Source organism: Fundulus heteroclitus, chromosome 8 (assembly GCF_011125445.2).
Source record: "Fundulus heteroclitus isolate FHET01 chromosome 8, MU-UCD_Fhet_4.1, whole genome shotgun sequence".
Taxonomy (NCBI): Eukaryota; Metazoa; Chordata; class Actinopteri; order Cyprinodontiformes; family Fundulidae; genus Fundulus; species Fundulus heteroclitus.
The window spans coordinates 12,838,687-12,863,088 of NC_046368.1; the positions used below are offsets into that span (position 1 = coordinate 12,838,687).

General features: G+C 38.6%; 1 protein-coding gene across 1 annotated transcript in view; it reads left to right on the top strand.

The window, feature by feature from the left end:
• The window catches only part of LOC105930971 (A-kinase anchor protein 2), a 115,750-nt gene that overhangs the window by 15,098 nt on the left and 76,250 nt on the right, over positions 1–24,402 (top strand). Inside the window, 2 exon segments of the mRNA XM_036140117.1 lie at positions 3,046–3,097; positions 19,687–19,767. Of these exon segments, the coding sequence (XP_035996010.1) occupies positions 3,046–3,097; positions 19,687–19,767 (133 nt within the window).

Sequence of the window (24,402 nt, forward strand, 5' to 3'; positions counted from 1 at the left end):
TCGGAGGTGGATTGTCTCTTGCTATTTTTTCACGTTTCTGGAGTACTTGTTGCAGTCTTGGTTGTGCTGCAGCAAACTTTGAATTCTGTGTCATATTTAATCTTGAAATGCTTTATCAGATTTTTCTGTTAAAAGACACTTTTTTCACCCTTCTTCACAGCTTAGCTGAGCACAGCAGACAGTGTGCTGTGTGTATATAGTTGTCCACACCGAGTTGAGTTATAGTTGTCTGTATTCCAAAGTTCTCCTTAATACTTGAAACTCTATCTTGAAGAACAGCAAATAGAAAATATTGTTTTCTATTTCATGAAAGTAGTTTATGTGTTTCACGTTTTGGTTCAAGTGGCTTTTTACATTGTTCCATCTGCATCCATCTGCTTCACTCTTTTCCCTCCCGTGGAGTAAGCCAGTGGCTGCTAGATCTTAACGTGCTTGAGCTCCAATGTGTGTGTGTGTGTTACATGCTTCTGAATTCCCAAAAGAGTGAGCAAGGTCTACAGCTGCTGTTTTTCCTTATAAGGATGCCTGTCTGTGAAAGGAGACATGGAAGTAAAAATGAAAGAAGGGGACAGAAGGTTAGAGATAGATTGGAAAAAGAACTTCAAGAAAATGTCAAGACAGGTGCATGACAGTGTATACCGGGAATGAAGTACCTGAATACGTGTATTGTAAAACGTCAGCTTTAGGAAGCAAAATGCTAGCTGTAAACCATAACGAAATGCAGTTTTCTACGGAAGCGTGTTGCTGTCACTTGTGAAAATATTTTTATTTTTAAACTATCATGTTATAACATGATCATTATGTTGTATAAATATGATAGTATATTGTATAAACATGATAATTATTTTGAATAAATTTTATAATTATACTGCAGAAACGAGATAACTACATACAGTTTATTGATTGGACCATGAGTCCGTAATAAAGTTTATCTATCTATCTATCTATCTATCTATCTATCTATCTATCTATCTATCTATCTATCTATCTATCTATCTATCTATCTATCTATCTATCTATTTTTATTGTACAAACCTGACAACTTCAACCCGATGGTGGCGGTAGTATGCTTTTAGTCGGACTCATTTAAGAAGAGGAAGAAGAGGAGGAATAATAAGCAGAAGAAGAAGAAGTTGGCGTTCCAAGTAAACCTTTGATTGAAGTGAAGAGGATGGCTAAAAAGAAGGACAGTCCATTCCTGCGAAGAACGCGTAAGTGTATTTTTTGGCCACTCGTATTTCAGATGGATTATTAGCCATTAATGGTTAGAAATTGGTACAATAAGCATGAAGCTAGTTCTTTTGTTTGTGTTTGCCTACTTTAGCCTGATCATTTTAGCCTACATATAAGATTCAGATAAACTAAACTATTGTTAATTAGATTTTTTTTATATCCATGCAGGATCCCATGACTCTCCAGCTGGTCAGTGAGGAAGGCCGCCGCATCTAGAGGATCTGATGGATTTTTCCTTCTGTAGAGTCCCATTCTTTTGAGGATTCTTCTCAGTGTGCGCATGTAAATAAAGATCTTATCCACAGTGTGCAGCAGTATCAGTATCTCTACGTGTCTTCTACCGAGCATAAAGTAAAATGTGATCAACAACTGTAAATTTGCCATTTTACTTCCCGAGTAGATGGCATGCAGGGTAAAAGCATCCCGCCACTAACTGGATAACGCTATCACGATAGTTATCACATTTATACAATGTAATTATTAAGTTTATACAATATATTTATCACATTTATGCAATATAATTATCATGTTTATACAATATAGTTATCATGTTTATACAATATACGTAATTATCACGTTTATACACTATAATTATCATGTTTATACAAAATAGTTATCACGTTTATACAATATAATTATCACATTTGTACAACATAATTATCAAGTTATAACATGATAGTTTTAAAAAAAAAAAATTCTCAAGTGACAGCAACAGGCTTCCATAGTTTGCTTTCCATTTATTAATAATAACTTTTTTCAGTTCGCATTCATCTATGCGTTACTTCTGGTTGATGATTTAACAACTTCAACACGTTTTTGTACAATTGGGTTGTGACGTTGTTGGAATTGTTTGAGATTAAATTACAAATTCTTAGTTATCTAACATTTATTCCTACATTTATTTAAAAAAAATTTTTAAATAGATATGTTTCCTGCTACCTATACATTTTTCAGAACATGTTTATCCAGAAAAGATACCTTGATGACAATAAGGAGGGACATTCTGGATATTGTTCTACTGACTTATCTCAGAGGCAGGTTGCATCTGAAGTTTAAGATAAGAAAACAGTATTACCGTTTTGTATGAAAAGACTGTTAACGGTCTTTTCATACAAAACGTAAAAAAAATCAACTGTATTTTCCAACAGTAGCAGAGTCATCCATTGTATTTTTCATCATTTCATGTGTTATTGTGTTAGGCAAAGGTTTTTACGAACTCTAAGTCTTTACACCAGCTCTTTTTCCACCTCTTCATCTTTACTTCAGCATCTCCGGCACCTCCCCTTCACCTTTCTAATGTGAAAAATCGCTTGTCTCCTTCAGTTTTCCTTGCTTCTGCAATTTCCGTCACTCTCCCCCTAATTCCCACTTTTTTCGGCCCTCTCTCATGCCTGCCTGTCTGTCTCCCCTGCTCCGTCCCTCTCTCAGCTGCTCCTCCCAGCTGTTTAATCACATATGGCTCATGCCTAAAGAAGGGAGGCAGGGAGGGGGTGGAGGAAAGAGAGAGAGGGGGGGGGGGGGGCAAATGGGAGGAGAGGCGCAGGGAGCCGAAGAAAGAGTGGGTGACAGACAGAAAGACAGAGAATGTGAAGCACATGGCCACCGAGTGAGAGATCTTTCATTCTGCTTGGATTATTGCTGAGGAAGGACCTCATCTGGAGACTCCTCCTCCTCATCCTCCTCATCCTGCTCTACCTCTACCTCACTCCTCCACTTCCCTCCCTTCTGTGTCTCTGATCTTCTAGTTGAGGGACTCTTTGAGAATCTCACCTCTTGTTCTTTCATCTCCCTCTCCCCCTGCTTCCCCCTCAGGATGTCGTGTGAGGAGGCTCAGCTCCACAAAGAGAGGCTGCAAGCCCTGGCGGTAAGTGTTCAACTCCATTCTGCTCATATTTTGTTCTTCCTCTTTTCCTTTGACCTTTCCGCCTGTTTGTTTTGCCGTCTATCTGTGAAAACCGTGCAGACTCCAGGGCTGCAGTACGTCGCTGCCAAGCTCCCTCAGTATCTCAACTCCAGAGATTGTGCAGATTTTTCAACCCCATGTGCTTCTTTGGGTGTCTCTGTGTATTATCCGTCATGCTTTTTCAAAGTAACAGGAAAAAAAATCATCTCTCTCTCTTTTGTTCTTTGCTTTTTTTATGCAAAGGTGCAAATAACTAAGCAGACATCTGAAATAAAACTTAGTTCAATATATACGAAACTGCTTTATGTTGACTGAGATTATTTCATTAGATCCTTTACTGAAAACTTGCGTACAAAACTATTGGGAAACTTTTGTTGTCTCTGTTTATATTCACCCATCTTTGTATCTGTAAAGGACAATCTTTTCATTCTGCAAAACTGTATTACAGTCTTGCACTCAGGACAGACCCTGAGCAATAAAAGAAAAATCTAATTGATGCAAGTTGGGAGCCTTTCAAGATGACGTCAGGGTCTCCTACACGTTTTCCTCACGCTGAACACAGTCCTTTCTTGTTGCTCCAGTTGTAATGTTCTTTACTCCCTCGCTAGCCTTCTGTCTCGCAAACCTGCTCCGTTTGTCTTGCCGTTTGTGTGTCAGTTTTCATTTTTTATTCATTTTTTATTTTTTTTTCCCCCCGAGGAGAATTAAGTAATGCGGACGTTGGTGGAAAAATCCTCTTTTTAGTTTTGGTTTTGGCCAATTGCTTAAGGTTTCTGGTTACATCAGCTTCTCATGTAAAGGTGATCTGTCAGGAACATGTTTGGAGAGTTGCCGTCATGTTTTAGCGTAGGAATCTGTGGAAACGCTGGGCTTTGTGCTCACAGGACTGAGGAGCAACAGTTGCACCAGAGTTCACTGCTCACGACTAAATTTGGCACGAGTTAGGAACCGCAGCATACCACACACACACACACACAGAAGTGTGTGTGTGTGTGTGTCTATGGATGAATGAGGGGGGTGTGAGTTGTTGGAGCTGCAGATGGAGAGACTATTTTGGCCACGTTGAAAGATGGCAGCCATACCAGCCTCCACATAACATCTAAAGAACAGAGTGGAAAGTTCTCACAGTTTTAGCAAAGGAAAACAAGCGTGTTTCATCCTGGCAGGGATGCCTGGTCTTTGTTGCTGGAACTGCACGAGAATATTTATTGTCTGATATAAATCAAGGATTCCAAATGCTATGATTTGACATGGGGCAGTATGATATTCTTTTGCTCCTTGATATTCACATCAACATTTAGAATGAAAATGAATAAACTGATTGAACGGCTTTTATTTCAGACAAAAAAAAAAAAAAACATAAAATTTTCCTGCTGGTGTTTTTTTACAAAATGTGCATATTTACCAAAAAACCAAAGTATAAGATCTTTTGAGCAGGGCTGCACAATATATTGTAAATGTATCATTATCTTAGTATCATAGATCGCAATGTGCACAATGCAAAGAACCACCTGGAGTGCAATGTTTGCTAATAATTTAAGAACCCTGCTTTCAGGGTCTCAGTGCCCTAGTATGTTTGGTGACATTTGTTGTTAAATGCAATTTAAAAAGTTTGAAACGGTAAAGAGATAAACCACAGCCAAATTGTTTAATTGCCAAAACATTGCACGTCAAACAGAGCCAACTTTTTCATTAAAACCTTGTGTTTTAGATGGAAAATATGAATGTTTTTTAAGTCGCTGAATAGACAACTCATTATCTCTGCAGTCTGTGCTTGCTATAATCTTAAAGCAGAAAGACATCATGCTTTGATTTGTTCTGTATTTATCGCAATCTATATCGTTATCGCACCATTTACCAATCTTATTGCATATCACAACTTTTCCTAATATCGTGCAGCCCTATAAGAGAGCATCACTATCCAAAGCCAAACAAGTTATGTTCATGGACTGAAAGGCCACTCAGAAAAGAAGAAGTATTTATATATATATATATAGATAGATAGATAGATAGATAGATAGATAGATAGATAGATAGATAGATAGATAGATAGATAGATAGATATAGATATTGTGGTATCTCTTGGAATTCAACCATAGGAGTGTTATGAAGGAAAGTTTTAGCAGTATTGAAACTCTATCGTTCTACTACTTTGTTACTGTACACCTCCTCATGCCTAGCTATGATAAAACCCAGTAAATAGACACACAATGTACATAAGTAGCTCCTGTCTGCTGCTGACTAGCTAAGGATTTCATCAATATTTGATCGCTCCCCTGAGAGTTCCCTGCCATCACCATCAATGTCTGTCCTCATTAATACTTTAGAAGAACTTGAGCCAAATAGGAAGCTTTAAAACAAAAAAATCAGATGTTTGGAAACCCTCTTCAGACATGATCACAGTACAAGACAAACTAGCATGTAACGCAGCAACTTCTAGAGTGAATTTTCTACCATGCTGGGTGCTAATACTAACAATAGTTATCAGACGACAGTCATCACTATGTTCACGTGCAGCAATGATCGGTCTGCTTCATAAATGAATCATGGCCATCATGGCTTTAAATTTCAGTTATAACTATACAATTAAAGTTGCCTCTACAACTCTCAATGGAAATTCATTATGCTTTTATAATTATTACACATTTAAACTCAGGAGTTTACATAGCAGACAAAGAGGCAGGGTACACCCTGGCCAGGTCGCCAGTTCATCTTTTTTTGTTTTGTTACATTGACCTTATTATACTGATGTTAGCCTGTTCTTTTTTTCTTTTAAATATTTTTTCTAGCCCTTTTGTTTTTCCAGAGTTCATTTTTAAAAGACTTTAGCATCTCATGTTACCAAACAGCGAAGTTAGCCGAGCTAGATTTAGTAAACCAGAAGCCTCCTTTTGTATTGCCAGGATCCTTATCTTATGTCTGAGATTTCCAAATGATTAAAACAGTTCTCAATCTAGCCTGTTAAATAATAGCCTTTGGTTTATAGCTTAAAAAGATAAAAGAGAGCAACCTAGCTGTACTCCCCTCAGCCTTCCTGTTATCACCAGAACGTCTTTCTCTCTCCTACTCTCTCACAGCTACAATAATGGCAACACACTGAAGATGATATATTGTTATGTAACCCTGTAGCACTAAGGTATGGTGCATTTAGTGATATAATTTTCTTCATTTATGTTTTTAGATTACCTTAATTCATCCAGGATGATCAGCAGCAAATTTCTTCTAATAACAGTTATTGTGTTTTTATTAATAGCATTAACCAAATTATTAATTACATGAACAACTTTAGACTTCCGTTCTTTCAGTGCAGTTTAAGCTTACTAAAAGCTGCTGCAACTTCACCAACCAGTGTGCTGTTATGTTTTTCCCCCTCTTTATTCAAAAAGACACACAACTATGTTTTTTATTTTTTTGAGCACAGAAATCAAAATTAGTTTTATCCAAAATAAAAAAAAAAAACACAACATAAAAACATAGCTCCTATTTGACTGAGCTGCTGCAGACGCTAATTGGTCAGATTAAGAAACAGAATTGATGTCATCTTGTTAAATTCAGGCCTACAATTAGTTTGCTATTACCATGTAATTTTGGAAGCAGTATGGAGTACAGTCTGGTCAGGGTCAGCCAAAAAAAAAAAAAAAAACTTAAGTGCATCAGTAAATAGGCGCATGTTGACCAAAGACCTTGCATGTGGTTTCAGCACCAGCCAATGAATGGCGAGGAACCGTTCACTCTAATTAACTATTACCCATTTAGCCTTCCAGCCACAAGCAGCATGACAACATACATCCAAAGTCCATGTGCTTTTGCATGCACTCATGTACTGAGTCCTCTGTTGTGTCTTTATGTTTATATAGATGACCTCAGCCCTCTGGACTCTCAGTCCCCCCCCCCCCCCCCCACACACACACACACACACACACACACACACACACACACATGCAAAAGCAAAAATGATGTAACCCACATGAACTATGATCTTCTTTAACAAAAACATACCACAAAGTTGGAGGTTTATTTTTTTTTCAGAGAGATCTTTTCTAAAATCCTAATCTCTGCACTTCAAAGTGTTTTCTAACTGTGTTAAGGCTGCAGGAGTCTCATCAGCAAGACTAATGCAGTTAAAACTTTTTTTCACAAACTCCTACAACCCGAATATTAGTTTTATTTAACTGTAAGAGAGGAAGAAGTCTCTGCAGGGCTTTTTTTTAAAAAAAAAATCTCAGTATACATTTAAAGAGGTTTAACGCTTGTCGATGAGTGGAGCATGGTGAGAGTGAGCTGCCACTGCTGCTAGAACACAACATGCACGGATACTTGTGATTGCAGCATGCAGTGAAAGGTCAGGGTAATGGCCTCCAATAAGTGCACTGCTGGGGGGGGGGGGGGGGGCACTGGTTTAAGAGATATCTGACTAAAATTAAAAAGAATTCGTCACTGTGGTCAAATATTGTGACTGAGTTCACATCACATCGTAACTATGATTGGTAACAGCCCATACTTTGTAATGCCGCTGTATTTAATTAACTAAAAAGGTCATATAAACATTGGTTCTCTTTCCTCTGTTGCTTCTGTCACATTAACTGGAGAAGAAATGCAAAATTGTGTGCTACAAAAACCATCCAGCTGCTGCAACTAAAACATCATCTCATTAATTTGTCCATCTCTGCACACACCGTGTGACCGTTCCTGTTTGAATCACACACTGTCTGTCACCAAAATATAATTTTGACTGCATAATGACAATAATGATTGTTGATTCTTAACCTTTTAGAATAATTTGCGATTGATATGCCTTAATTGTAGCCTCGTGAGACCGTCCTGATCTCGCGAGCTTTCAAGGTTTCACTCGCAGATCAGTCTGGCTACTCTCCGTTAAAGAAAATTTGGAGCCGTTCACCAAACGAACGTCCAATCAGCTTTGGCTTTGAGGCGGGTTGAGGTGTGATGCAACGAGAAGCGCGACAGTTCAGTCTAAAGAACATGGCGGCTTCAGCCGATGAAACTAGCGTTAGCGCGGCTATCGAGCAAGTTTTATCGGAATTACAGAGCATTTCTTTGCTGAGCTAACGAGCCTTTACCTGCAGCAGCAAGAGTAGCTTGGCTTGTGGTTGTGTTTTCGTCGTTGCTCTGTTACGAGCGACGACGAATCTGATTGGTTTATTTGGCCCGTCTATCACCAACATAGGCCAATCAGCTAACCAGTATTTTCGCCCCTTCCCAAAATTACTTCAACGGAAGGTTTCCAGATGGATATGCGGAGCAAATCTATCTGGCGGAGTCAGGTAACCTTAATTGACCCATTTTGGGACAATAAAGGTATTTCTGTTATATTCTGTTCTGTTTCATTAGTTTGTTTCTGTAAAAAGAAACTAATATCCATCAATAACAGCCTAACTTATGACTGAGTGACAAGTACAAAGTAGTAAGTACAAAGAGCACAACATAGCAGCTCCACACTAGAGGGTCAAACTGTAAAGTCAATAAAAATGTACCAAAACTGTATCAAGCTTTACCACAGATCTCTGTTTGTGCATTTGTGTAGTGTGTGGTTGTGCATGGGGGGAGGTGGGGGTGTTACAAGTCTGGGCCCTAGCGGTCGTTGATCCCATGTTTCTGACAGGAAATGGACACACAGAGATCAGGAAAGATGTGCAGCTAAAGTCTTGAGGTTGGGAATCAAACCCGGACGTGTACTTCGAGGAATAATAACCTCCGTACATGAGGCACAGGACCACACCAATTGATCACTAATTGATTACTTCCTGTTTACCTTGGGTACAACTATGGTGTTACCCATCTCTCCTATGCACTCTACAAAATAGGGAAGACAAGAGAGCATGCCATTGAGGTGCGGCAGACATGTTTTAAACTTAATGGACCAGGAAGTTCATAAGAAAATAGCTGCGTGCATAAACCGACCTGTGGCTACAGTACATTCCTTTCCCAAGATACTACTAAACATTTTGTGCTATAGATAGAAAGAATATTTCTGTTCTTATCAATTGCTGTCAGTCATTGGCCGTGTAGAGTCAGCGCAGAGACACCACAGGACAAACTCGGTTTGTTTTAGCTTTAATGTTCTTCTTACAAAATCAGAAACGCTCAAACAGCTTCCTGAATTTTTGTCATAGGTTGCGAATACTGGACAGAGTAGACGCTGTCAATTGATGACTGAGCAAACTGGATTCCAGGGGTCTGAGGGATGGTGAAGGAAGCCTCCTTTATTGACTTGATTTTGTGGATTGTGCTTGAGGCAAAGCCAATTAGAAAAAGGAAGAGGGGTGTGTGTCTTGTTGGGGAGAATGGGATCTCTGGCCCCTCAGGAGCTACAAGCCCCCTAAAAGTAGCAGCAGCTGTCCAGGACCTACTGGTCATTGGGGTGTGTGAATGTGCTTGTATTTTTCTTGCTGCATGCCTCTGTGTGTATTTGACTTTGAGTCGGGGTTTTTGCAGATAAATGCGACATGAGAGGCTAGAATGGAGCTCTTGTTGCCCCTTCACACTTTGGAAATGTAGGCACCACTTTACAAAAAGGCTCTATAGAGGCTTTATAGAGGCTAAGTGGTTTGTAGACATATTCTAATTTAATCTGTAAACACCTTATAACTCATTAACAACTGTTTATTATGCATTAATAAAGGACGAGAAAGAGACAAAGCTGACTGGTTTCTTGCCAAATACTTGGCCAAAACATTTCAAATTCTATATATTTCATCTAGAGTTGCTATACTAAATATTTCAGTCTAAAGTATAACATTGCAAGCTCAATAAGCATTTGGAAACATAATTCTCTACAATGTAATATTCTACTGTTTTCCACTGCATTATAAACATCCAGCCTTATTGTAAAGTGTACATCATGACGTAAAGTAGTATAGCTTTGCCCTTCTGGAGAGTGACATTTTTTTTCATTATTTTTTGCAAAGTAGTGCAAGCTCATTCAACTTAGAATTGAAACAATCTATGAATGGCAATGTTCAAATCTTGCCCCAGATTTTCTCTCTGTTGGCTTTAGGTCTGGACTGACATTACATTACACAGTTTCAACTCTTTTGCTGATTCTAACATGTTTTTTCAGTAGATTTTCCTGTAATTAGCTCCATCCATCTTCCCTAACAATTTTGATTAGCTTTCCTCATTGAGAGTAATAATGCTGCCACCCCAACATGCTGTGTAAATGTTTCTGCCACATATCAACATCCATGTAGTGCATGAAGGATACATTTTGGTTTTATCTGAGGAGAGCACTGTATTCTACGTGTTTTCTGTGTCCCATACATTTATGGCCCGTACATGACTTGCAGCAAACAGCAGGGCTTTTTTGGATATCTTTCAGCAGCAGCTTTCGTCATGCCACTCTTCCATAAAAGTCAGATTTATGGAACAGCTGCCCTGTCATCATATTTTCTTGCCTGAGCTGTCAATTTCTGTAGCTCCTCCACAGCTAACAAGGGACCCTGATTAATGCATTTACTATCAGTTTGGGGGGGACATCCATGCCTGTTTATAGGAGGACTGCACTATATTGCAAAATCTATTTTTGTAATATTGACATTTTTTTAGTTTTATTGAAAAAAAAAATTAAGTTTTTATTTGAAAAAAAAATGTCCTGTCGTGGCATTTTAGGCATGCCATGGACCTGGCTGCCTACATGTGCGAGGGGATGTTTGCTCATCAAAAAGGATATCTCAAGATGCTATACTAATTGCATTTAAATTGGTCTGACGTAATACTCTAAACTTAAATGTTCATTTGTACGCTGTAAGCTGAAAATCATAATAGTTAACAGAAATAAAGACTTGGAAACATCAATCTCTTTGTAATGAATCTATATAATGTATTTCAATAGTGAATCGAGTTACTTAAATTAATGAACTTTTCAGCGATTATCTAATTTATCGGTGTGTCTGTAGATCAGGTGTTGGCATTGAGGGAAGTTATGGTGAATCCAAACCCTTTAGGTTTGCAGATGATGGACTGAACAGTGCTGGCCATGATGTCCAAAGGTTAAGATACATTTTAATAACCCTGCTTTGAAATACCCTGGTGTGCTTTGCTCTGTGGTCTTCGCGTTGCTGTTTGTTCACTAATATTCACTAAGAAACCGCTGAGCCCTTCATAGAACAGATGGATTTATACTGAGATTAAATTAATCACAGTTGGACTTTATTTAATAATTACGGGACTTCTGTAGGAGGATGATTGCACTTGATTTTATTTAAAAGGGTATCAAAATAAAGGGGGATAAATAAAAATGCATGTCATAAAAGTTTTTTGAAAATCAAGACTTTGTATGGGTCGATCACATAGAATCCAAAGTAAATTCATTAATGTTTGTGGTTATTTTGTAAAAAAAAAAAAAAAAAAAATGTTATGTGGTATTGTATAAGAGGTGTACTAATTATTTAAAGGCACAGCGCATTACAAGCAGGCCATAGACAGAACTGCAAATAAAACAGTTTTAAAAGCAATAAAAGTTTTCAGCTATAAATCTGTTAAACAAGTAACTCAGCACCCAAATTCATTAAAGCCACATGTCGTTTCTTATGCCTGTATTTGAATTTAAACGTGCTCATAGTTTAGTTTCTCCCCCGCTGGACCTGTTGAGTAAAGTGACCACCTGCTGCTGTAAGCTCGTGACATCGGCATGCAGGACATTTCAGCAATGTGCTAATTTGTCATTTATTGATACCACTCTTGGCTGTGGAGATACCAAATTAGGGTTCTGTTTTATTAAATGTAATAAATTAAAATGTGTGCAAAAATGAAGGTATTTCTGTATCAAGCAACATTTTTATAAGCAGCCTTGTGCAATATTCACATTTTCCTTTTTCCTTGTTTTGTGACATGAAACTGTTTTTTTTCTTTGCTGCAAAACAGTTTATGTTGTTCAAAATGATTTATGAATTGATAAATAGTAGTGGTAACATGACTATAGCATGCATAACTCCTCTTAGTGTGTAATCACACCCGTGACAAGTGAAGCCCAGGTCCATTTCAGTCTGTCTTCTGTAAGCTCTCAGGTATGGCTGCCCACAGAATGGAAGACGATCTTCCCAGTTAGATTTCCCTGCTGGGCGTGTCGGCATGTACAGAATGCAACCAATCTGATCTGCTGCCCTTCCCTCTCCACAAATTCAGCGACCGCAAAATTAGTAGTCGGTCTGATCTAATCCTGGACGTGCAAAAACAAAACATGCTCTCTCTAATCTCTGTTGGTTTTATCCAGCTTCTCTGCCACAATGGCACGTATTTAAGATCATTTTCTGACAAAAAAACAATTTCCCCAGCATGTAAAGCTAAGTTTATGTTGCTCACCATGCCTTTTTCCACACTGTAAACAAGGCTGACTTGTGTTTAAGTTCGTTATCCAAGAACCCCTGTTTTACTATTATCTCCCTTTATGAACTTTCATGCTTCGGAAAACAAAGAGGTGCAAAACAAAACAACTAAATACAAACCAGTGTTTGTCATAATTACAGTAATGCAATTATTATGCATGACTTCAAACTGGGGGGGGGTGCACATTGACACAGTGGGTAGCACTGTTGCCTTGCAGTAATAAGGTCTTGGGTCTTTCTGTATGGAGTTTGCATGTTCTCCCTGTGCATGCTCCCGCGCATGCACAGGGAATTTACACAAAAGTAAATATTTCTCAGTCTGTAAATTCTTAATGTCACACAAATTAATATAATATGTAGTATAGACAGTATTTCGTATTAGTGTTAATTGCCATAAATAAGCATAAAAATGGAAAATATCATGTTTCCTATTCAAAATATTTCAACATCCTATTAAACATTGCATTTACTTATACACAAATGTATTTATTTTTGCTAATCTTCTTAACAAGCAAAGGCAATTAGTGTAGTAGTGTATAGATCTGTTTAAAACATGTCACAAAATTGTTATTCTAGTTGTTCTGGTGGATTACATTTGGTATTATGATCCAGTTCTTCCTTTAAAAGCACAGAAATAATGCTGATGTTTGTTGTTTGCATAATACATATATAGTGTTACTAAATAAGTGCTTGTGTAAAAGTAACAAGCAAGACCTGATGATTTATCAGTTTCTTAAAGGTGCGCAACATTTCTCAGTATAATAATTTGACTACAAAATTCCCAAGGGACAGGGGGAAGAGTATTAAGAATGGTATATGTATATGTTAAAGTTCTCATTTCTTTTTTTTTTTTTAAATAAACATTTTATATTAAAAAAAGAACAAGAAACAGTTTTGAATGATTGATAGTTTAGCTAATAGCTCCAGTCTGAAAGCCTAACCTTTTGCCTGATGATGGTAGCATAGTGTACAGTCGTTTTGTTCAGCAGTTTTGCTCTAGAAATGTGGGCATTGTTTGACATCACCTGGTTTTCCAGGTTTCACATTTTCACTCTTTGGAAAAAGTAAAACTCACTCAAAGATTGCAAGCATAAGAACCATTTGCTTCACTTTATCACATGCGCGGGTTGCAACACAACTGGCGCATTGTGCTTAGAGAGCAAGGAATTGGAACGCTGTGTGCATTTGTATTCTTAATGAAGATAAGTCATTCAATGAAGTTTTCAACACCCTTTCCCCAGCACGTCAGAACTCTGAAAGAATTAGGTTAGGAAAGTTTACTATACGTGCTATGTCCGTAAATACTGCACAATATCCATCCATTTTTTTGTTTTGTTTAACATTGAAGCAATATAACACGTGTTGCAGTGATTACCATCAAAGTAGATGCTCGTGAAGGTTCCCAGTCATCCAGCTCATGGATCAATCCAGACAAAAAAGAAAGTTTTAAGAAAAAAAACAACAAATCAACTGGAATTCTGTTCTGACCCCCAGATTCCACATCCTCCACTCCTGTATGTGTCCTTACAGGAGAATAGGATGCCTACCTACTCTCCATTGCGCGGGGCGATCAGTTCCTGGTTGGAACTCCACGCTACTCCAGACATTTTGAACAGAGAAAGCTTCCTGGATGCGAAGCTTAATATCTTCAGCTTCAGAATAGAAGTCCAGTTATTTTGGGTTTTTGGATTCATCAAAGTAGATGGAAATATTGAGTACCAGCATGCTATGTATCAAATTAAAAGGAGTGCTGTATGTATTCAGGGTATCAATTTTAATTTTGTTTCTAGAATGTGGGTTTGTTCATTCTCAGAAACTTGCTCTCACTTAGAATTTTCTATTTAAATTCTTTAAAAACTCACAAAACCCGCTTGGAAACATTAAAGTAGATGCTTTTTTTTCTGAAAAGTGGGCTTCTATCAATACAAATCTTAACAGATGCTTATTTCTCTCACGTGACTTATATGTGTTGCATTGTTCTGTTTCAGTAAAGACAGGGAATGTTTAAAAAAAGTGGATATTTACATTTGTAAACTAAATGGTAATATTTGACTTTAACATGCTCAGTACAGGAATGTATGAAAGCGCCTCAGAATTACCTAACAACAGCAGTCCTGAAAATTAGAAAAATTAATACCTGGGATGTTGTGTGCAGCAACAGCAAAAGAAAATCCCAGTTCTCTTCAAATTTATTCCTCTTTGAGCTTAGATTTCAAGCAGCAGAAACAAAAACATTCCTCATTTAACAGCCATGGCCATAGGCAAGCACAAGGCCAAGGTTTAAATGGATAAATAATCTGATCTTTCTAAAATTGTTGACATGTCAAGTGCATGAAACCACACACATCATAAACAAGAGAGTTCCAAACGGGGGGAAAAAAACATTTAATCACCTAAAACAGATGGTGCCGTTAGAAGACCAAAATGCATTATTTTCCATTAAAATGTGGTATGTGTGAAATTAAGCTTCCAAGTTTAGCAGTTCAGCACTCTGACTTAGAAAATGATTTTAATCGGTTCAAGGTGGCAACAGAAACCTCTGTTTATTTCTGTCTACAGAAGTTTTACAACTTTACAAGAAGTTTCACTCCATTACAATTTGGGTCATCTGGTCTCCTTGGTAATTTTTGTTTATTTAATTGCTTTAGATTAAAATATATATATTTATATATATTGCTTTGGTTAAATTCAGAATAAGAGCTTTTGAAGTATAGATATGATTCCTTTCACCTCTCTCAGTGATTTTGTTGCACTGGGTCATTTGTTTTGTTCAGTTGGCTTGTTCTATTGGATTAATGTTGGTTGGTTGGTTGGTTGATTGGTTTGTTTGTTGTTGTTGTTGTTTTGTTTGGGGGGGGCGGTTTGGTTATTTGGGTGGTTAGGTTGGTTGAAAGAATGGTTTGCTTAGATACTTTTTATCTAAGCAAACCTGTGTGTTTAGTTGGTTTGGTTTATTATTCTTTCTTGGTTAGTTTAGTAGGGTGTTGGTTGGAAGGTTGTTCTTTATTTGGTTGGTTTAATTGACTGGTTTGCTTCGTTGGTTTATTTGGTAAAATTGTTTGGTTAACTGGTGGTGTGGTTTAGTTGGTTTGGTTGGTTGGGTTGCTTGACCTGGGCTTTCTGCACGGTGTCTGGATGTTCTCCCTGTGCATGTATGGTTTTTTCCAGGGTACTCCAGCCTCCTCCCAGGGCATCCCAGGCCAGAGCCGACCCTCCCAATGAGCTACAGATAAGCTCCTGCTGCTCCAACAAGCCACTCAATAGAAAATGGCTGATGCCACCACAGAGTTATTTAGATGATTGGTCAGCTTGGTGGGCCGTTTGGTTTGTTGATCTGACTGTTTACGTTGGATGCTTGGTTTGCATGGGTTGTTTGTTCTGCTGGCTTGGATGGCTGGTTGTTTTGTTAGCGTGATGGTATAGTTGGCCTGGTTTGTTTTCTGGGTTCTTCATCTTTTATTGTACATTCTAATCTTCCACGTTGAACACTATTAGGCAATCTAGTGAGTTTTCACAGCTCTGTTACTCACTGGTCAAACTCTGCCCAGTGTAAGACTGAGTCAGCTTGACTTAAATTTACAGGAACTGTTAAGTGAGCGAGGAAAGATTTGACCTCGTCTTGTCTTTGGGATAACGTGTGTGACAGAATGTGTTAAAGCTGGTGGAATTTTTTTTTTAAACAAACAACGTTACAAAACCGGAGTCACAACGGGAGGTTAAATGCTTAAATACTTGATCACGACTTTGTGTTTGAGCGTGTCCATCATTCTTCCGCGTTGTGTCAACACTTGTGGGAAAAGCGGCGACTTCTTCTGTTCAGGGGCCATGCAGCAGCAGCAGCAGGCCAAGCGGGGCCAAGTACTGTGAGTCAGAACGTGGGACATAATGAGCGTGTCACTGAGAATGTCAACATATTTTTCGGAAGAGGAGGATGTCTTTGGCCGATGAGAGTAAACAGTGAAGAGATCGCTGTTGAGGGATTTGTTCCTGCTCGTTCATCAGGGCAACGCTTCTTTTAATCCGCCTGATGACTCAGCGTTTTTTTGATTCCAGACGGCAATAGTTCTTTGAGCAAGTGTCTTTAAGTCTATCATTTTAGCCATTTTTACTCATTCTGTGAATTTAACCCATGCCAGTGTTAACTTTAACGGTCATGGGCCAGAAGAAGTGCATTCTGCCTGTTATCACCCATTCATGTCAACAAAGCAAGCTTCTCATTACAAGGTCTTTGCATTAGAAGAATGTGTGGGTGGAAATAGCCAGAAACTTCTCACTTTCATTCATTCTGTTTTTCTTGTGCTTTTACTAATTTCCTTATCTTTCAAAACGTTTTCTTCAATTCAGTTTTTATGCTCAGCGATATAAACTACTACTTTCTCTCCAGGTACTCCGGCTTCTTCCTACAATCCAAAAACATGACTGTTGGGTTAATTGGCCTCTCTATATTGCCCTTTGGTATGTGTGTGTGTGTGGATGGTTGTTTTTCCAGTCTGTCTCTATGTTGCCCTGGAATGGACTGGTGACCTGGCCAGGGTTTAACCCGCCTCTGGTCCAATGACAGATGGAGATAGGAACCAGCCCCCTCGCAACCCAGTATAGATAAACGGGTATAGATGATCGATGGATGAAGGAGTTTAAACTAAATGCCAGTTAGTTGGTTGTTTGTAAGATGGACAATTTCTATTTTCTACCCCTGGTTTTTAATTTACCCCTTAATTCGTAACTTGATATTATACCAGGTATTTGTTACTTTGTCAGTGTGCTAAGCTTTGGAACCAGCTGGTCCCGATTTTTAGCATATGATAGTAATTTGGTATTCAAAGGTTTCAGACTATTACTAGGATAGGAAAAACAAAGCGAAACCTGCGTGTGTGTGTGTGTGTGTGTGTGTGTGCATTTGTGTGTTCAGCTCAGTCCTCCACCACATGTTCCCAACAGTCCCCTGACATCTGTCTGCCATTCCGCGGAGGCTCTGACTGTACTTTACCAACCATGGGAACTGCTGCTTGCAGGCTCCTGCGGTGTGTGTGTGTGTGTGTGTGTGTGTGTGTGTGTGTGTGCGTGTGTGTGTGTGTGTGTGCGTGCGCATACGTGGGTGCATGCATGTGTGTGCAACAGAGACGGAAGGACAGTAGTTGCATCAGTCCTACTGCAAATATTTTTCCAGCCTGCGTCAAACTATTGAAATGTACTGCCGGAGTTTCCGCTATGTTTATAGAATTACTGTTATTTTTGTGTTTTATTGGAAAAGAATGGCGGAAACATGTTTGCAAAATTACCACTGCAGTGCTCATGCCCTCCTCCTGAGGCCTATTTGGTAATTTTGTGGCACTAAGTAAGTGCACACTAATCTCACAACACTCGTTGACTGCCTCAAGCTGTTATAATGCTTAACTGCTGTGTTACGGTTATGTTCTTTACTCAGCCGGGATGCCTGTAAATGTTTTATCTATCTTTTTAACTATTTGTTTTTTCTGTCAAATAACCAATATATATATATATTTTTTTGAAATGATTGGTTGGGGACCCCAGGAGACCCTGTTTCCTTTTGTTGTGTAGCGGACAACCCAGTTAAAAAGCTAATAAGACCAGGATAGATGATTTTCAAGTTTATTTCGTCTATGAGTTGACTTATACTGCAAAATTGTGTTGAAAAAGAAACTAATACATTAGGAGTGTAAAAATAGAAAAGCTGCAACAACATGGTTTACTAGTTGTGAACACCTTTAAACTAACACTCCTTCAAGCACTTTCAGTTAAACTTCGGCATCCGGCCTTCTTTTCTAGGAGTCTATTACCATCTGGACCTGACAGTATTGCCTCCCTGTATTCAGCACCATTCTCCTTTCCCTTGACTCAGAACGGTTTACCAGTCGCTGCTGCTGAAAAACATCTCCACGACATGTTTCACCGTCAGGGTGGTGTTCGTAGGGTAACGGGATGCGTTGGATTTTGCACCAGCTCTAGCGTTTTCCTTGGTGTCCGAAAAGTTCGATGGTAGTCTGTGAGTTTTGGTAGGCGGCCTCCTCTTGGCAGAATAGTAGTGGTACTGTTAGCTCTCAGCTTGAAAATAATGGATTTGATGGTGCCGAGGCAATTCTTGACAACTTTGTCCCTGACCTGTTTGGGGAGCTCCTTGGTCTTTGTGGTGTAATGCCTCTCTCACAAAAAATGTGTTTATACTGACAGATCATTGGACGCCTAGATTAGGCAAATGTGGACTTCATTTCACCAATCATCATACTTTTTTTTAAGGCAACTGGTCGCACCAGAACCTTTGAGACTTAGCATTGTTTCAGCTTTTTAATTTTTTTCATTCTTTTTTATTCTTTTGTTTCTCATTTTACCTCACCAAATTAGACAATTTTCAGAAGATCCGTAGCAATAACAGGATGGAACGTAGCGAAATATGTAATAAGGGTGGGGGATGTGAATTATTTTGCAAGGCACAGTACATATGTGTTTATGTATCTTCTAAATTCAATACTGCTGCAATTTGCTTTAGCCGTCCCTTAAGGTTTATTCGCACATTGGGGGCTTTCCCAGAAAGATATTTTTAGCAGACAGGAAATGTCCTAGAAATCCTTGTTCAACTCCCACACTAAGAGAGAGAGAGAGAGAGAGAGAGAGAGAGAAAGAGAGAAAAAGAGAGAGAGAGAGAGAGAGAGAGAGAGAGAGAGAGAGAGAGCTCTGTTCACATGCTCAGTATCTTCTGTCCTCCTGGCCCAAGAAGGGTTGTCCTGGAATGAGTTGTGTTTATATTTCCATGCATTTTATAGGCATCTACGTTTCACTCTCAGGCAGCTTTTGCACCACAAATCAGCCTCATTCTTTTCTCCCTGAAGTCAAGGATCTTTTTCTCTCTTCCAGTTTAGATTCAGCATCAAGGTCTAATCCATCATCTCTGCGTGGGCCTGTGCGCTTTAAACCCTCTCAAACTTAGATAAACTCTGACCTCCAGCTATTTTAATGTATTGCTCCCTCCATGTAAACAGAACTAGCTCGTTATTGGCCCAGTTTCTCCCAGTCTCTTCTCAAGGTTAAAATAAATATGTACGAACCGGAAAAACATCCTGAAACAGTTTACTAACAGTAAACATACATGGATTAAAATGGTACAAACGAGTATAAGTACAGCGATCCTGTCAAATACTTAATACTGGATGTAATTAAATAATGTGTTATTTTGCTTCTTTCGTTTGTCAGGAGAAGCGGAAACGGCAAACTGAAATTGAAGATAAAAGAAGCCAGCTTGACGAACTGGTGCTCCAGCTTCAGCATGTTAAGGTTAGTAGGTTTGTTAATGTTTTTATGCGTTGTTCATTTTCTGTGACCAGGTTCTTTTGAGGGAAAGGTATGACGACTTCGGTCTCCAGTGATGCACGGGAGATGAATTGCATTTGGTGTCCGAAGAACAAAAAGGGAGACGTGTTTCATCCCCCATTAAAAGTCTTCACCCAATATCATCAGAATCCACTAAATACACTGTGTGGTACTAGGGTAATATATATTTTTTAGTTCTGAGCAGCAACACCGTCTGCCCAAAAGGGCCATGATAATATACTGAAAGTGATTTAGGGTCTTTTAAAGATTTATAATTGTTGGTTAAGTTTACTTTTTTGGGATTAAACAAGGAACATATATGTAACTGCTGTTTTGTTCTCTGAAATTACATTATGGCACAAGGTGATCAAGGCAATACATAAATAGGTAGCACTGCAACAAAAACGTATTAACATTGTGTGGATGTTACAGAATGAGCATACATCCTGCCTTTACATTGATAAGTAAGCACTCGGATCAGCTAGGAATAAAAACTGAGGCTATTTGCACAAGCTCACAATAACTGGAGCATACCCGGAGTAGAAAACCGCAGCCTGATTCAATGAGTTCAGGTTTCATCTCCAGCATTCAGAGTTTGACAAAAAAAAAAGCATGAAAGCATTGCTCCCTTCTTCCCTGTGTCAATGGTTTGACCTGATGCTGGTGGTGGTGGAAAGGTGTGCTGCATATTCTTTTGGGAAACGGTTGGATTCTTAGAACCAATTGAGCATCATTTGCGCACCAAAGGTTCACTGAGGATTGCTGCTGACTACGTATGTCCATCCCTTTACTACCTCAATGTATCCATCTTCTTATTGGCTGCTTTCAGCAGATCAGTTCACCACCTCACAAAACTCAGATCTTCTTCAAATGGCTTCCTGGACCTGACATTGACTTCTGTGTACTCCAGTGAGTTCCACCGTCCCCAGGTCTCAAGCCAACACAGTTCCTTTGATATGCGGCAGAACAGGGATCAGGGTCAGCAATGCGTAACACACAAGTCTTCAGCCACTACTGTATGTGAGGCCATCGTGTCAACATGGACCAAAACCTGGTGTACCTAATGAAGAGGCTGGCCTCTAATTTTCTCTCTCAAAAAAATTAGAATATTGTGATAACGTTCTTTATTTTCTGTAATGCAATTAAAAAACATGAAATGTCATACATTCTGGATTCATTACAAATCAACTGAAATATCGGCAGCCTTTTATTGTTTTAATATCGCTGATTATGGCTTACAGCTTAAGAAACCCAAATATCCTATCTCAAAATATTAGAATATCGTGAAAAAGTATACTAGTAGGCTATTCAACTAATCACTTGAATCGTCTAATTAACTCGAAACACTGCAGGGTTTCCTGAGCCTTGAAAAACACTCAGCTTGGTTCAGTAAACTAAATCACAAGTATGGTAGTGGTTAAGAGACGACATAAGATTCTCACAGTAACTGGTGTACTGACCATGGCATTACTGTCCTTGATTGGCCTGCCAATTGCCCTGACCTGAACCCCATAGAGAATTTGTGGGGTATTGTGAAGAAGAAGCTGAAAGACACCAGACCCAACAATGCAAATGAGCTAAAGGCCGCTGTTGAAGCATCCTGGGCATCCATAACACCTCAGCAATGCCACAGGCTGATTGCCTCCATGCCACGCCGCATTGATGCAGTAATCTGTGCAAAAGGATTCCCAACCAAGTACTGAGTGCATTAATGGACATTTTCAAATGTTTGAGTTTGTTTTGCTGTTCTAATTTTTTTTTTACTTGGTCTGAGGAAATATTCTAATATTTTGAGATAGGATTTTTGAGTTTTCTTCAGCTGTACGCCATAATCAGCGATATTAAAACAATAAAAGGCTTGTGATATTTCAGTTGATTTGTAATGAATCCAGAATGTATGACATTTCATGTTTTTTAATTGCATTACAGAAAATAAAGAACTTTATCACAATATTCTAATTTTCTGAGACAGTCCTGTATACTTATTAACAAATACTTAAACAGGGTGTCCAACTGAGCTTGCCTGAGTTCTAGTAAGCCACATATAAACAGGCCACGTTGAGCCCAGGTTTGCTTTATACCCAACCAGTCCAAGCAAAATCCATATTGGACACAACTACACATCTTGGGTGGACTATTAAGTCCTTTGCTGACTTGTACCACCTCCATCCAAATTCCCAACTTTCAGCTGGGCACGTGTACAGGCATATTACAGCAAAGTTTCTTTTGAAGGCTGATTTCTTCTTTGGAGAAGAACCTTTTAAATCCAAACACACCCACAAATAAAACTCCAAACACTTACTGCCAACCAAAACTGGTAAACCAGGCTTTTCTTTTTGTTCAGAGAACAAATAAAAAGCATTAAAGAGTTCATAAGCTGAGGAAAAGTTGGTGGAAAAAAATATATAGTTAACAATTGAAGTATGTTGCGTTGTTTAATCTTCTGAACAAAGGGTAAAATGCTGTATTTTGCTCATAAACTTGAAAAAAGCAGCGTAAGCCTGCCAGACTATGCTCCTCAAAGATTTGGGCACCAAAAGAATACTAACTGTCTAAAGGCAAGTGTAAGCTAAGAAAAGATTTTTGGTTATAACTTGCAAATCTACTTAATGGATTTAACTTTCCTGTGCTGCACTGCTGCAATATAATTGTTTGTTTTCACGTCAAAATGACTTAATTTGGAAAATCCCGGAGGCTTAGTGGCTGCAGACACACTGGGTGGGTAAGGGCATATATGTGGTTTCTCATTATACTGCAAGCATCTATGGTAGCCGGCTTTAATATTTGCAATAAAAATACATTCCAATCACTAATTAGAGTGATAAAACTAATTTTGCATCAATGGATGCATTGTCGAACAGATTTGATTCCACACTCCAGAGTTTTCCAGTCTTTAACACCCATTTATGGATTATGGGCAGGAGAGACACATTGATTAAAGCCATGTGAATCTACTTGCTATAAAAAGAAACCCTAACAAAGGATTCTGTTAGCAGTGCAGAAGACGGCAACATCAGGTAACTTTGTTCCTGTCAGATATGTGAGAAAAATAATATATAGCTTGACAAAGTCTTTCAAACATCTGAGAACTCTTGCGGGAAAAAAAAAATAAAAGATCCAAAGTGAAAGCAGGAAACACAATTTAAAGTGCAAACTCAAAAGGTGACACACTGTGGGGGGAAAAGTCAGATGGCAGCGCAGAATTTGTTGCAAAAAGAGGCTTTACTCTATCATTTCTGGATGATGGGAAAGACCAAGGAGTTTATCCGGAGAAAGCAGGCCCATACAAAACGACATTTATCCACCCAATGCTCATGGTAAACACATTTTCTCGCATATTTCAAAGACTTCTTGAAACAATGAATCAGATATGTTACTTTTCACTTCCTTTTTTTTTTTTTTTTTGATCCATTGTATATATGAAGATTCACTGTATATAACTGAATGCACCTTCCCTACTCTGCACCTTCTTGTATGAGCCGATGTGACGCCTGAATTTCTCCATTGTGAGATCAGTAAAGACTATCTTATCTTATCTTATCTTATTTTTAGTGGCCCTACAGATTTAGTTAATTTTGCAGAGTGGCATTTGTATCTCCACATTTAGTTTTCCCACCAGCTAGCACAACAAGCCAATGTGAGAAGTTAGAAGAGTAGCAGATTAAATATCAAGGCAAGACCAGGCAAATTTATTTGTATAGCAGATCTCAGTACAAGAATAATGCATAGTCCTTTACATTATTAAAACATGGGAAAATAAAAGCAAGTAAAGAAACAGTTGGAATAAAATGCATGAAAATTGAAAATGGAAACTAAAAGCAATTATTAATGATTTCCAAAATTGTTGGACTACCTTAACTTAAACTATTGATGTTTCAGTAAAGCAGTTTAACTAGAACAGTCAAAGGCAATACTAAGCAAATGTGATTTTATTCTTGATATAAAAGAACTCAGGGTTTCAGCACTTTTACAGTCTTCAGGAAGATTGTTCCAGATAAGCGGAGCATAGGAACTAAATGCTGCTTCTCCGTGTTTGGTTCTGGTTCTGGGTATGCAGAGCAGGCTGGAGCCAGAAGACCTTAGTGATCTGGAGTGTTGATGCACTGATAACAAGTCTGTGATGTATTTAGGTGCTAAGCCATTCAGTGATTTATAGAGTAACAGATTCTAAGAGATCCAGGGAGTATTGACTTTTAGGCAGACTTGTAAGGACACCTTTGCAGTAATCGATTCGACTAAAATTAAATGCATGGATGATTTTTTTCTAGATCCTGCTGGAACAATCTTGGAAATACTTTTCAGGGGATAGAAGGCCAATTTAGTAAGTCTCTTTATGTGTCTCTGAAGGTTAAGGTCTGACTCCATCTTGACTCCAACCAGTTTATCAGCTAACGTGCATCAACTGACACCTTGAGTATTCAGTGGAAGCAACTTACAGACAAGAAGCCCAGCTAAGGACAGTTCTGTTTTTTTTTTGTTCTTTTCCATATTTGATAGGAATTCCTTTTGCTCCGGCTGTACGGCGGAGCACTTGTTATAGGTTTTGCCTTGCCAAAACAAGAATCCAAATAGAATATGAATCCCCAAGCATGTATTGGT